The following is a 16,319-nucleotide window of genomic DNA, read 5'->3' on the forward strand; positions in this document are numbered from 1 at the left end:
GTAGTCACTGAACCATGTAAATGAGGTCAAGGACATTGGACATGTGACTGATGGAAAATTCGTAACATGAAGCATCCATATACAAAGTATGAAGCTTCCAGGTCTTCCACCCTCTAAAATATAAAGCTTTTAAGAAGTTAGCTAATGCCACCGCCGGATCACTATCCCTATGTTGAGCTTTCTGTAACTAAAGTTGCAGGCTCGTAAAAAAGTAGACCAAATCTCAAAAACCTAACTTTGACCACTGAACCATGAAAATGAGGTCAAGGTCAGATGACACCTGCCAGCTAGACATATATGCATGTACACCACACAATCATTCCATACACCAAATATAGAAGACCTATTGCATACAGTAGAAGAAAAATTAACCAAAGCACAAAAAACTCAACCATAACCACTGAACCATGAAAATGAGGTCATGGCCAGATGACACCTGACAGTTAGACATGAACACCATACAGACCTTCCAAACACTGAATATAATAAACCTATTGCTTATAGTATCTGAGATATGGACTTTACCACCAAAACTTAACCTTGTTCACTGATCCATGAAATGAGGTTGAGGTTAAGTGAAAACTGTCTGACAGACATGAGAACCTTGCAGGTATGCACATACCAAATATAGTTATCCTATTACTTATAATAAGAGAGAATTTAACATTACAAAAAAAGTTTACTTTTTTTTTAAAGTAGTCACTGAACCATGAAATGAGGTCGAGATCAAGTGAAAACTGTATGACGGGCATCAGGACCTTACAAGGTACATACATACCAATTATAGTTATCCTATTTCTTATAATAAGATATAACTTGACATTACAAAAAATCTTCAACTTTTTTTTCAAGTAGTCACTGAACCATGTAAATGAGGTCAAGGACATTGGACATGTGACTGACAGAAACTTTGTAACATGAGGCATCTATATACAAAATATGAAGCATCCAGGTCTTCCACCCTCTAAAATATAAAGCTTTAAGAAGTAAGCTAACTGTGGTGTTACGGCCACCAGATCACTATCCCTATGTCGATCTGTCTGCAACAAAAGTAGCAGGCTCGAGAAAAATCAAAATCATGATGATTTATAGCACTTTTATTTTATGCACCGGGATACATCTATCAGATGTAAAATATTCATTTAATACACATTTGCATTTATTAGGAGGATTACTATATAAAGTATGTGAAAGTTTTTGAAATAATGTCACACAATTTATTAGTCCAGCTTGTCGTAAATTATGTTTAATTTCTGTAAATTTCTCTAGAATTTCTGGATCACTATTTCTTTTCACCATATCATTCAATGCATTTAACTGAAATAAAAAAACAAAAAACATATATTTATATATATAGCAGAACTAAAACATATTCCAGGCCATCGTTTCACAAAGAATCGTACGACAATCTTAGATCATACGTTGGTCTTTCGTCAAATCGTAAGTTTTTGACCGTTTCATAAACAATCGTTAGTCGAATTTTATCACAAGTTTGATCGTAAACTTACGAATGTTACCAGGCAGTCGTAAGTCAAATCATAGTGATTAAACCTGTTGACAATTTGTTAAAATCAACAACATTACATTATATTAAAGAAAAAAAAGTCGCATTGGATGGTTAGAATACTGTATAAATGTTATTTTGTTCCAATCATAAGCAACTGAAACTTTAAATTCCTGACAAAATCGTATTTCTAAGTACATTTCATTTATTTTCCTTTAACTAAAAGCAGCATCACACTTCCAATTAAAGTCCAAATATTTGACTATAAAACAAGTGATTGACTGGCACAGTACTGTATCTGTTTATATAGCGAGGGGGTCTGTACGTTGTGCATGCCAAGGTGCATTTTTGTTAATTTCTGTGTTATTTTGGTCTCTTTATGAGAGTTGTCTCATTGGCAATCATACCACCTCTTTTTTTTTATTTTTTATATCATATGCTTTTTTAATCTCCTGATGAGTATTATATCATTTGTTGGATGATACAGTAACAAATACACCGCATAGCGTTATAAAATATAAAGAAAAAAAATAAGCATATTCTTTTCACATTTCCATAATTGATTGTTGTCAGTCTTGCCAGTGGGTTCCTCCTTGACAAAAAAGTCTAGACACACATTAGAAACTATCACAATTGCAATGTTTAATACATTTTATACCTGTTCATAAATAACATTCAAAGATACATTTGTACTTATAATTTCTAGTAAAAGAAGTCCCAATAAATTTAACTGGTTTTTTTTTGTATAACTTCTTCATTCTTCAACAATAGCAAAAACAAACCGTGCATAAAAAAAGAACTCCACCCGTCAATTTTTGCATTTATGACTTCACTTGTTCTTGATTTATTATAAGTGGTTATATCTAATTCAAATTAATGTCTCTTTTGTTCACCCATGCACTCTTTAACACAGAAATTATAATAATGCCTTGAGTTGCTGTCTCATAAGCATAAACCCAAATCTCAATTTCTAAAGGACAAATGTCTGAAGTTTGTAATAAACTGTAAGTGTGATCAGAAGTATATTAATATATATAAAGACTAAGTACTAAACTTTTATTTATTCAAGAATCTAAAAGTATATGCATTTATTTACAATATGGCAACTGGGGACTTATACAACTGCAATTAAAAACCAATAATGTAAAATGTTCCATCTTCATATGCAAAGGGAGATAACTCTAACTAAATCTTGAAACTTGTAATTGAGACAATTTTTCATAGATTGACTAAATATTATGTATCGAAATAGCCATTCATAAAATAGATGAAAAATTAAGATTTTAGCAACAAATATAAAAGGTTCATAAGTATATTGTTCCAACAATACATTGTATAGAAGTATAATTAAACAAAATGGTATAAAATAACAAGATGTTTAAACCATACGTCAGTATGGTATCAAAAATAGGATGTTTAGACCATACGTCAGTATGGTGTCAAAAAGAGGTGCTTAAACCAATGGGCTCACGCTACCAGGCGAAGTGGGCGAAGAAGTCACTTTCCCGACCGTCACTTCGCTTTCCCCGACCCCCAAAAGCGAAAAGAAGTCGCCCTGTTCTTGACGATACTCGCTTTCAGTCGCTTCCGTCATTGGACATTTTTCCATTTTTACCAAGTTGATGAAACATCAATTTTTTATCGATAATGAAAGAAATTAAGACAAAAACGATTCATTATCTTAAGAAAAGAGGTTGAAGCATTGTCTTTGAAGTGTGTAGCAGGTTATTTGATAAAAATACAACTTGTTATCACTTCGTACATTTCCGCTAGTTCCGGTGCTTTTTCCTCGAAAACGTACATTAACCTAAATTTCGGCTGTAAAATAAGTTTGTTACTTCATTTAAACGTGATACGAGTTGCCTCCAGTAAGTGTTTAATCCATTTATTGCATTAAAAACGTCATGTTCCTTTCCAAATAACTTGTCAAACATCGTTTATTTTTGTAAATTTCTCCCTATCAGTTTCAAAAAGAGAAGTCACTTTCCCTATAATTCTGAAGTAGTGTGAGCCATGGTTACCATACGTCAGTATGGTGTCAAAAAGAGGTGCTTAAACAATACGTCAGTATGGTATCAAAAATAGGATGTTTAAACCATACGTCAGTATGGGGTCAAAAAGAGGTGCTTAAACCATACGTCGGTATGGTGTCAAAAGGTAATTTAAACCATAAGTCATTATGGTGTCAAAAAAAGAATTTAAAACCATATGTTAGTATGGTGTCAAATGATGCGTTTAAACCATACGTCAGTATGGTGCCATAGAAAGGTAACCAGGCCATACGTCAGTATGGTATCAGGAATATGTAATAAGTATCAAGGTACAATGTAAATTAAACCATACGTCAGTATGGAGTCAAAATGAGGTACAAAGACCAAGTCAGTATGGTGTTAAAAATAAGGTATTTAGACCATACATCAGTATGGTATCAAAAATTGATTCAATTGTTAATATTATTTGTTATTACAATACAAAGCAAATAAAAAATTCTTAATCAAATAAAATAATGACAAGCAATTGTAAAATTCTAATAATAAACAAAAAGTATATAACATTATCATCAAGGAGAGTGGTGGGGAGGTGGTGGCAAAAAGCTGACCAAAACAATAGAAGTTCATGTATTCCTTGCATCAGATATCATACACCAAAATCGTGAGAAGTAATGACGTAGCAATATAGATTAGAATGGAATGTGCACTGTGACCTCATAGACCGTGTGCAAAGATAATTAACTACCCAATAGAGTGAGATGACAAGTTCATAATAAACTCCAATTATAATAAAATAATTTTAATATAATCATGATAAAATCAAAGACCAAAAAATTCTTAAAACTAGATTGAAACTTACCATGGTTGCCTACCTCACTAAACCTCATTACTATACTAACAAAAAAAATGATAACTATTTCAAAATACTATGTATTAGTTTTCTTCCTGGTTCTGAAAGAACGATTCTTTTTATAGACATGAACGTGGCTGTCAAAGAGAGCACCCCTTTTTCATTATAATCGTAAGTTTACGTTACGTTTGCGATCACCTTTGTGAAACACTCGTTGGTAAAATTTTACGCTTAACGTAAGTTTAATCATAAACGTAAGTCGTACAATTCTTTGTGAAACGATAGCCAGTACCTTATTAAAAAAAATCTTGAATAAATGTGTTTAGTCTTAGATGCATGATTTTTTTATTAGTTGTTAGTGACTTTGAACTAGCTGTCAGATAACTGCGAGTACTCTCAGATTTAGTTTTCTTGTTTGAATTGTTTTACATTGTCTTATCGGGGCCTTTTATAGTTGACTATGCGGTATGGGCTTTGCTCATTGTTGAAGGCCGTACAGTGACCTATAGTTGTTAATGTCTGTGTCATTTTGGTCTTTTGTGGATAGTTGTCTCATTGGCAATCATACCACATCTTCTTTTTTTATATATTTATATGCTAATAATAAATAAATTTAAAATATATTAAAAAAATATCACAGCATCAGCTAAGGCTTTAGAATCCTGATATATTTAGAAGTGATTTTTTTTTTGATTTTTCTTCAATGAACATATAACCTTTTGTAATTGTAAATAATTTTTCAGAAATACTTTTTAAAAAGTTTCAATAACAAAACATTCAATTATTTCTAATGACAACTGGCTCCAATAATGAAATGTGTCTCTACAGTGACTATACAATATATTGAATATAAAGAAATATGGTATGATTGCCAAAGAGACAACTCTTCACAAGAGACCAAATGACATAGAAATTAACAATTATAGGTCACTATAAGGCCTTGATGTGACACTGAAGATGATGGGGTAAACCTCTCAACTAAATACTTACAATAAGGGGAGGTCTCCTCCTACTTTAGAGGTTTTAAAAGTTCACATCCATGAACTATCAATACAAAAAATTGCTCAAGTTGTCATGCTAAGCATACTCATAGTTCAGAGTATCATCAAACAAGAATTTGAAGGTGTTGACACCCCTTGTCAATATGCTGAACAAATATGAAGTCATTCTGCATACCTGCCAACTTTTCAAAAGCTCCATTAGGGATTTTAAGCGCAAGAGGACCTAATGCTCCTCTTATCTTGTCATAAGTGTCCTTAATCTACTCATATATTGTATGTGTGAATATACATGTATATACTGTGAAAGTACTTTAATTCGTGGGTATCAATTTTTGTGGTTTGAACAATATTTACATGTGCGTGGGTTTTTTAATTCGTGGATTTTAGAAATCTTTAAAAAAAAAAAAAAAAAAAAGCTTTTAGAAACGAAGGTAACAAATAGTCTGGATTGAAGGAAATTGCAAAGTAAACATTGACCCGTGTGTGTAAATCGTAGTGATAACACTAATTAACCCATGATAAAGTGATCACCAGATTAAAGACCATCAAAGGTGTTAATTAGGCCATAAACATGTCACCTAAAGAAAACAGTAACATAAACAAATGCTATAAACGTATCTTGAATTGTCAAAGAATTCTTATCAAAATAAAGCCCAGAATGAAATGATTATTTCCCATATGTGCGAGGACTATGAGGATATAAAATGAACACTTTATCATACTAGCATATCATTCCGGAAAGATGACTTTCATCATCAAAACTAGTTTTTATGAGAATTAAAAGATCAAAAGTTGTACAGTTTAGGTTATTAAAGATTAACATGATTAAATGGGTACAATCCTGCATGCAGTTGTAGTTCTGTGACCGCTATTAAGGTATTCTCAGTTTTGACGTTATTCAATATATCATTTTCTAGATCATATCAGTAGTCAAATGGATCTTTCAATGTCTTGATTCGGACAATGGTTGTTACTTCATTTAAACGTGATACAATAATTCTTTCAGGTCAGGTGAGCTTATAAAAAGAGAATGTGTCCATGGGACACAGATAGATGATCCCCCTCACTAGCGTATAACACTATAAAAGGACATCACTCAAAAAAGGTAAAAGTAAAGCCACCCAAATACAAACATTTGGTTGAGACAAACTGACATTAGAGAACTAAAACCATTTTGGGAAATACATACAGACGGACAAGGGTAATAATTAATGCCCCCTCCACTGCTGTGGGTGTGGGGGGGGGGATAAAAATGTGAAGAAATCAACATTCAAGCACAATAACTCATAATTATAAGCAGGCATCAGACTACTTTGGTCATTTCATTATTTTAGCTTATTCTGGACCTTGTTGATGCTTTTTGTGATGTACAGTTTCTCTCTACTTATTTATCCATCTCCAAAAAAAACACCATAAAAATGGGTAAAAAAATCTTTCAGGAACAACATCTCTAATAATCAGTAAATAATGATGACTGCTATATACCTATTGTTGTTATCATTTTGCAAATCACTTTTGCTTTGACAGTTTCTCTACATCTATCATAGTTTCAGAAAGTATAATGCACAAAATTAGGTCAAAGTTATAACTAAATTTTGCGGGAAACCGACATGGTTCCCAAATCTAAAAAATTGGGAAAACATTTCTCAAACAATTCCATAATAAAAAGTACATGACTTCATAATATGTACAATCATCTTATGAGGTTTAAGAAGTCTGGGTTGAAAACTGTAGAAGTTGATTACACAAATTTCCAAGTAGATACAGATTGTTGAGAAAGGGATTTCTCTAGCTTTTCAAAAAGTTTTAAAGTAATTGTGTTATTTATTTTGTATTCTGTTTTAATGGTCAAATCTTTACAATAATAGATCTGTTAGTCTTTTGTGTGCGGTCTTGGTACTCAAGAAGCCTATTGCAAACTTGGATTATTCTAGTTAACAAATGCAGTTGTCACTTTTATAGTTTATTCCTTACATAAGGAAATCTATTACCGATATCTACTATGTGAATCTATAACAGCTTTCATAGATGTATAATATGAAACTTATACATTAAATGGGACAACAAGAATTGTTACTTTATCTTACTCTTATTGCTGAGTTTATATTATTTATGGAATGACTTTCAGAACCAAGTTGTAGAATATTCAATGCCAGATTAGGATCATCCTGAAACAAATGTCACAACAGTTCATATAGTATTAGTCTAAAATGATTCTATATTGTACATTCTTTTATTTCTTCAATCAGATTTTTCGTTGAGCCTCAATGACATGATGACTGAAATATATAGGCTTAATTCAAACATGATTCTTTTTTTTAAATATAGAAAAAAACCACAGACTAACGATTAAGAAATGTGCATAGCGCTTGAGGTAGACATTATTGTTGTTTGGTAACAAGTTAAACATTTTTTAATACTGTGGATTCATTATTATTCGTTGGATACCAATTTTAGTGGGTTTCGTAGGTACAGGTGAACTTCAAATTTAAATGCTCAACGAATAACACATTTCCATAAGGCTTTTCTATCCAGGGATTGACCAAACCATGAAATCAAATATCAACTAATAGGCAAGTTTTTAGCAATCCATGAAAATTGATACCCACGAAAATCAATGAAAAAACAGTATGTGCTACACGTACAGCATATTGCTGAATAGATCTGTATAATTATACCTGTCTTAGAGCTAAAGCTGCAGCAAATGCTCGTGCCTTTGGTGGTGTCACAGTTATATCTTGTAAATATTTGTCACGTATGATTTCAACAGCTTTCTCCAAAGCTTCCTGTGTATTCTAAAAATATATTAAATATATCAATAATGTCAAAGTAAATACGTCAAAAAACAGATATTTTTCTCTTGAATGGTCAATCTTTTAGGGATGTTAAATTGGTGAGAAATTACTAATCAAATACTTTTTTGTTTTACCAACATGGATACTCAAGTACTTGCTAGAATATCTACAAAGTGGGAACACAAATTGTGCAAAATTGGTACAAGGACATCATTTCATAAGCATGAATCAACATGCATACATCGTCAGGAGACTGTAATTCAGTGGTTGCTGTTTGTTGATGTATTACATATTTGTTTTACACTCATTTTTTTTACATAAATTAGGCCATTAGTTTTCTCATTTGAATTGTTTTCAATTTGCCATTTTGAGACTTTTTATAGCTTACTATGCAGTATAGGCTTTGCACATTGTTGAAGGCTGTATGGTGACCTTTAGTTGTTAACTTTTGTGTCATCTGGTCTCTTGTGGAGAATTGTCTCATTGGCAGTCATACCATACTGCCTGAAAAACTAGAGGCTCTTAAGAGCCTGTGTCGCTCACCTTGGTCTATGTGCATACATGTATTAAACAAAGGACACTGATGGATTCATGACAAAATTGTGTTTTGATGATGGTGATGTGTTTGAAGATCTTACTTTACTAAATATTCTTGCTACTTACAAATTCCTCTATCTATAATAAACTTGGCCCTTTAGTTATAAAGAGGAAAATATCTTGTAAAAATTTACAAAAATTTACAAAATTAATGAAAATTGTTAAAAATTACTATATTAAAAAGGACAATAATTCCTTGAGGGGTTAACTGACCATTTTGGTCATGTTGACTTATTTGTAGATCTTACTCTGCTGAACATTATTGCTGTTTACAGTTTATCTCTTTCTATACTAATATTCAAGATAATAACCAAAAACAGCAACATTTCTTTAAAAATTACCAATTGCGGGGCAGCAACCCAACAACCCATTGTCTAATTCATCTGAAATTTTCAGAGCAGATAGATCTTGACTAGATTAACAATTAAACCTCTTGTCAGATTTGCTCTAAATGCTTTGGTTTCAGAGTTATAAGTCAAAATCTACATTTTACCCCTATGTTCTATTTAAGCCATGGTGGCCATCTTGGTTGGTTGGCAGGGTCACCAGACACATTTTTTTTAACAAGATACTCCAATGTTGATTGTGGCTAGTTTGGTAAAATTTGGCCCTTTAGTTTCAGAGGAGAAGATTTTTGTTAGACTACAAAATTTACGAAAATTGGTAAAAAAGGACTATAAAGGGCAATAACTCCTAAAGGGATCAACTGACCATTTTGATCATGTGACTTATTTGTAGATCTTACTTTGCTGAACATTAATGCTGTTTACAGTTTATCTCTATCTATAATAGTATTTAGGATAATAATAAAAAACGGCATAATTTCCTTAAAATTACCAATTCATGGGCAGCAACCAAACAACCGGTTGTCCAATTCATCTGAAAATTCCAGGGGAGATAGATCTTGACCTGATGAACAATTTTACCCAAGTCAGATTTGCTCTAAATGCTTTGGTTTTAGAGTTATTATTCAAAATCTACATTTTACCCCACTGTTCTTTTTTTAGCCATGGCAACCATCTTGGATGGTAGGGCGGGTCGCTGGACACATTTTTTAAACTCGATACTCCAATGATGATTGTGGCTATTAGTTTGGTAAAATTTGGCCTAGTAGTTTCAGAGGAGAAATTTTTTGTAAAAGTTAACGGACAACGGACCCAAAGTGACAAGCCCCTGACAATTAAGTTATTAATTATATGAATGCAAGTTAAAAGATTCATAGGCTGTGCTTTTGATCTCAAATGTGAAAAACAATAAAATACTTACTAAATTATATAAAGCTGCCATGACCAGTGTCATATGATTTGTAAGTTTTTGTTCATTAAAATAATCGACGGACCCAAAGTGACAAGCCCTGACAATTAAGTTATTAATTATATGAATGCAAGTTAAAAGATTCATAGGCTGTGCTTTTGATCTTAAATGTGAAAAACAATAAAATACTTACTAAATTATATAAAGCTGCCATGACCAGTGTCATATGATTTGTAAGTTTTGTTCATTAAAATAATCTATTTCTTCATAAGTTCTCACAACTTTCTCATATTCTCCTGACTTGAATAGTAAATCCATATACACATCAATCACAGAATTGTTACACAAAAAATTCCTCATGGTGGACTGAAAATATAGACATGATAGATAGTATTCGTCATAAAATGTCAAAATACATTTCAACATTAATTTTCATATCATTAATTCAATGTGGTGCTTTTTTTTGTTGTTGTTGCTTAAATTTCAAAAATAACACAGCTCTTTGGCTTTGCATCAATTAGTTTCAGACTAGTCATTGCCAGACGCCAACAGACAGTTAGTTAACAGCATAAAACAAGGTATGCTCCATAGTGTTTTTTCTATTACCAGTAAGTAATCTATAATAAAAATATTTATCAAAATAATAACTTATAAGTAACTTGTTTTTTAAAAATCCAAGGTCTACTTAGATTACAGAAGTAATTTTTAAAATTAGATAAACCTACAAAACTAAAGAAGTCATGTCATCAGAAGATAAACTAAAAAGTAAATTCTGTTGTTATGCCCCACCTACGATAGTTGTGGGGCATTATGTTTTCTGGTCTGTGCCTCCGTTCATTCGTCCGTTCTTTCGTCCCAATCCAGGTTAAAGTTTTTGGTCGAGGTAGTTTTTAATGAAGCTGAAGTCCAATCAACTTGAAACTTAGTACACTTGTTGCTTATGATATGATCTTTCTAATTTTAAAGCCAAATTAGACTTTTGACCCCAATTTCACGGTCCACTGAACATAGAAAATGAAAGTGCATGTTTCAGGTTAAAGTTTCTGGTCAAGGTAGTTTTTGATGAAGTTGAAGACCTAACAATTTGAAACTTAGTACACATATTCCATATGGTAGGATCTTTCTAATTTTAATGCCAAATTAGATTTTCTACCCAATTTCACGGTCCATTGAACATGGAAAATGATAGTGCGAGTGGGGCATCCGTGTACTTAGGACACATTCTTGTTTTCATGTCTTATAATAATTTTTTGCAATAAAAAAAAATATTATTAAGGCAATTTTAGTTAACTAGTAAATGTTATATCCTATTCTTCCAAAACTAAGATTTCTTTCCAGATTTAGGGCTCCAACTCAAGCAGACAAGTGATTTATATCAAATTATTTAGCATTTTCTAAAGTTGGAGCTGGAAATCTGAAAATAATTAAAAATGGTGGTCATCCTAGCATTATTGAAATAAAAACCTTGGCAATTTTTCAATGTGTTACCTGATAACTTGAGTATGCTTTTACAAATCCTTAGAAAATTTACAAACCTTTTTATTCAATAAGACATAAATAGTACATATAATTTCCACTCATGGTGATTATTATCCTGTACTCTTGAAACAGCTGCTTACACTATATATGATATAAATTATATTATATATTGCACTATACTGCAATGCAAGAACTATACAGTTTTAATGCCAGATCTTTGATTGTTTCAGCCAATTCTATTCACAACTTTTATAAACTGAGGACAAATTGGAGCTTTACATACCAAGTTGAAATTGATCTATTGCTGAAGCCTAATCGTTTGACAAACTTCATCTTAAAGACTTTCAAACTACCAGTAATTAAAGAAAAACCTACCCTATCTTCCATAAACATGATAGCGATATATGCTTTCTAAAAATGATGCAACATCCTCATGAACTGTGACCCAATGTCCATCTTGCTATTCTGGTACTTTGTGGGATTTAAAGGAACATTCTCAGCTTCATCAGTTAAGGAGGTGTTATCTTTGACAGTTTGGTGATTTGAAAATGCAGAAACCTTGCAATCATGGTTCAAGTTACCAGGAGAATGAACTTTGTTGTTTTGGTGGTGTGCAAGAACATGAACATTTGCTGTATGGTGTTTTACATGTGTATAAACCTTGGATGTTTGGTGATGATTAACAGGAGCATGAACTTTTGAAGTTTGGTGAATTTTAGGTGATAGAAACATGGTTGGCTGGTGATCTGCTGGTGTATGAATATTTACAGGTGACTGAACTGTTGCTAGTTGGTGATTCACAGGTGAACAAACTTTGCTGTTTTCAGATGCATAAACCTTTTCTGTTTGATAACTGAAATACAAATAAAACAAGTGAAACTGCGAGCTACTGCTCACTGATGATACCCCTGCCACAAGTGGATAATATAAATAGTGTAAAAATATGCAAGTGTTGGAAAACAGGAAGTTGTCAATTGATGAATCTGAAAAGGCATCACACTGTATAGCTGACTTATATAAATCCTGAAACCAAATTTCAGAAATCCTTGTATTGTAGTTCCTGAAAAAAATGTGACAAAAATTTTCAACTTGGCTATCATGTGTAAAATCATACAAGTGTTCGGTAAACAGGAAGTTGTCAAGTGATCAATCTGAACACGCATCACACAGTATAGCTGACTTAGACAAAACCTGAAACCAATTTCCAGAAATCCTTGTATTGTAGTTCCTGAGGAAAATGCGACGAAAAATATTCACTGACAGACTGACGGAAGGACAGACAGAGGTAAAACAGTATACCCCCCTTTTTTAAAGCGGGGGTATAACTATTTGTAAAACTATGATGGCTTACACTCAATGGGATAAATTACTAAAGATAACTGAGTTAAATACATTAAACTAGAGGCTCCAAAGAGCTGTGTCGCTCACCTTGGTCTATGTGAATATTAAACAAAGGAGACTGATTGATTTATGACAAAATTGTGTTTTGGTGATGGGGATGTGTTTGTAGATCTTACGTTACTGAACATTCTTGCTTCTTACAATTATCTCTATCTATAATGAACTTGGCCCCATAGCTTCAGTGACCCTCATTGAAGGTCATAAAACTTCGAATAATATGCTATTGCATTTATTTAAACATAGCTGCTGATATCTAAACTAAAATTTGGATTAAAATGTATAGCTTACTTTGGAATGACGGCTGGTAACTGATTGACCATCTCATTATTTGACGGAAAATCGTCCGCATGGTTCATTTTTTTAATGGGTCATATTGGTTCGGGGAGAGAAACCAGTATAACTAATTAAAAAGTAAAAACACAAAAATACCGAACTCCGAGGAAAATTCAAAAAGGAAAATCAAAAATCAAAAGGCAAAATCAAAAGTCCAAACACATCAAACGAATGGGTAACAACTGTCATATTCCTGACTTGGTACAGGCATTTTCTAATGTAGAAAATGGTGGATTGAACCTGGTTTTATAGCTAGCTAAACCTCTCACTTATATGACAGTCGCATCAAATTCCATTAAATTGTCAACGATCCATGAACAAAACAAACATACTCAAAGAGTAAAAATGTCAAAAATAGGGGTACAACAGTCAATATTGTGTTATCATCTTAATATCTCTACATAAACAACAAATGTAACAAAGAAGCACAAAAAGGCATACATTAATTTAACATTCTCATTTGCTTTTCTTATACGGCTGAATTTATCTATGTAAAGTCTACCCATAATGATAGAAGGTTTCATTACTGGTTTAAAAATGCGCGTATGAAATTCGCACAGGTAGACATAAAAATAATTTTGTCGTATGACGGCATACATAAATGAAGACTTACGTAAAGTTGATATAACAAAAACAGACTTAACAGTAAAAGTAATAATAATAAATAAAATAATGGTGTGGTTCAAAGTATGACGGGATACATAAGAACAGTTTCACGTCAAATACGGCTGAATTTATCTATGTAAAGTCTACCCATAAATGAAAGAAGGTTTTCATTACTGGTGTAAAATAGCGCGTTTGAAATTCGCACAGGTGGACATAAAAAATAATTTTGTCGTATGTCGGCATACATAAATACAGACTCACGTAAAGTAGATATACCAAAAACCAGACTTAACAGTAAAAGTAATAATAATAAATAAAATAATGGTGTGGTTCAAAGTATGACGGGATACATAAGTACAGTTTCACGTCAAATGTATATCATGAAAAACAGACTAAACAGAAAAAGTAGTATTATTGAATAAAATAGTTTTGTCATTCATAGTATTCAAGATCCTTAAGTAAAAGTAATATCAATCATTGAAATAATTTTGCCGTTCAAAGTATGTGGTTTTACATAACCACTGAGTCACTTCAAATGATTATCTAAAAAAGACTTATAAATGAATTCTATAATACGTAATTAAGATGATAACAAACGTCAGTACGCAAAATCTATCTTTCAAGACCATCTTGTATTATTTGTGAAGTTGATACGGAATATTTATCAACAAGTTCTGGGTATCTTCCGATGAACTTTTTTAGAAAAAGGACGAGACGTTCTTTGACATACCCCTGGTTCATCAACTTTCTGCTCAGACACTGGTGACGTTTTACAAAGTCTGAATAGGAGCTGCAAGCTCTTGAATACCTAATAAGTTGGGAAATGTATATTCCATATGCAGGTGAAGTTGGTATATTACTACTAAGGTGGGGGAAATTGATAATTTCAAAATTAAAATCGTCTCGTTTGTCATAGATTCTGGTACTGAGATGACTGTGTATGTCAAATTCGAGGTATAAGTCTAAAAATGAGGCGGAGGAAGCCGTGTCTGTGGTCTCTTTAATTTCTAGTTCTGGTGGGTATATTAATGGAATCCAATCAGAAAAGTTCGGATTGTTAATGGAAAGAACATCATCAATATATCTGAAAGTGAAATTAAATAACCTGGCTTCTTTGATCTTCTTGTTTTTGACAAGTGTCTGAAGGAACTCCGATTCATATGAAAATAAGAAGAGGTCAGCAAGGAGAGGCGCACAGTTCGTTCCCATAGGAATGCCGACAATTTGTTGAAAAAGTCTACCTCCAAATTCAACAAATATGTTGTCAATAAGAAACTCCAGCATACTGATCACTTGTTCCTCTGTGAAGTATGTTTTACCCTTTTGTTCCTTATTAACAAAATATGCCTTATGGTATCCCAAAGTGATAAATTTATAGCGTATGCTACCATTTTTATGATGAAAAGCATTGTGGATTATTTCTTTTAGACGGTTTTTCAATTTCACATGGGGAATGGCCGTATACAAGGTTGAAAAATCAAAAGTTTTAATAGAACTAATTTCAGAAAAAGACCGAGATTTAAAATTATCAAGAAGTTCTTTAGAGTTTTTCAGAATCCACATATGGTTAATACCACTACGAGAGTAAACAGTTTCACAGTATATCTGAAGACCCTCTTTAACTGCGGACAGAATTTTAGTCAGTCTAATGGACAATTCTTTAGTAGAACAAGCAGATGAGCCGGCAATGTACCGTTGTTTGTACGGTATTTTGTGAAGTTTAGGTATCCAATACAAACAAGGTAAGTCTTCCGATTTGTCGTTCAATGCAATGTTCATAGAAGCCATGAAGGACTTATGATTCGCCAAAATCTCATCCTTGTCAAATGATATGTTTTTGTATGTGGGATTACCTGAGTGTTCATTTATTCCTAATTCTTTTATAAGACACTCGTAGTAATACGATTTACATACAAAGACAATATTATTTGAAGCTTTGTCCGCAGGAACAACAACATACTTATCTTGAAGAGATGATAGACATTTCACAGCCTCTTTGTCACTGAAAATGGACTTAGGTCGATCATTCACACAGTTTTTCAACTTATGAATGCGACGTTTTATCAGAGACCTGATTGTTTTGACCCATTCTGACAAAGTGTCCAGTTGAACTTCTTCTCGCTTAGCCCATGCTCTGGCGTAGTTCTCAATGGAATCCATAATTATTTTGAAGTTATGGTTCCAATTGATGTGTTGGGGTTCTCTAAACTTAGGACCACGAGAAATCACCTTTCGGAGATTATCATGTTGAATTATGTTTAGATCCCCAGTAATAACATGGCCAGAGGGGCTGTAATTGTAAGGCGAGTTGGAACAATCACATGTCAGAGGTTTGTTTAGGTATTGTTCTAAATCAAGGTCATGCAATGCTTGTTTATAGTTAAATATTTTGGGTGCAATGGTTTTGGTGTAACTGTAGGATACAATAGGAACAGACTGATTTTGAAATAAATAGGAATTTTAGATGTTACCTCCTTGTTATGTAGAACGTTGCTGATGTTGATTGCA

General features: G+C 32.7%; 1 protein-coding gene across 1 annotated transcript; it reads right to left on the reverse strand.

Moving 5' to 3' along the window:
• Positions 1 to 1,086: 1,086 nt before the first annotated feature.
• Positions 1,087 to 13,258, reverse strand: LOC134716649 (uncharacterized). The gene is made up of 6 exons (XM_063579659.1): positions 13,161 to 13,258; positions 11,847 to 12,324; positions 10,186 to 10,358; positions 8,025 to 8,141; positions 7,434 to 7,514; positions 1,087 to 1,317 (listed from the first exon to the last, which is right to left on the reverse strand). The coding sequence occupies exons 3-6, from the start codon at positions 10,216 to 10,218 to the stop codon at positions 1,087 to 1,089; spliced, it is 462 nt and encodes a 153-aa protein (XP_063435729.1). The 5' UTR covers positions 10,219 to 10,358; positions 11,847 to 12,324; positions 13,161 to 13,258.
• Positions 13,259 to 16,319: the final 3,061 nt, after the last annotated feature.

The sequence above is a fragment of the Mytilus trossulus genome, chromosome 4 (genome assembly GCF_036588685.1).
Source record: "Mytilus trossulus isolate FHL-02 chromosome 4, PNRI_Mtr1.1.1.hap1, whole genome shotgun sequence".
Classification (NCBI taxonomy): Eukaryota; Metazoa; Mollusca; class Bivalvia; order Mytilida; family Mytilidae; genus Mytilus; species Mytilus trossulus.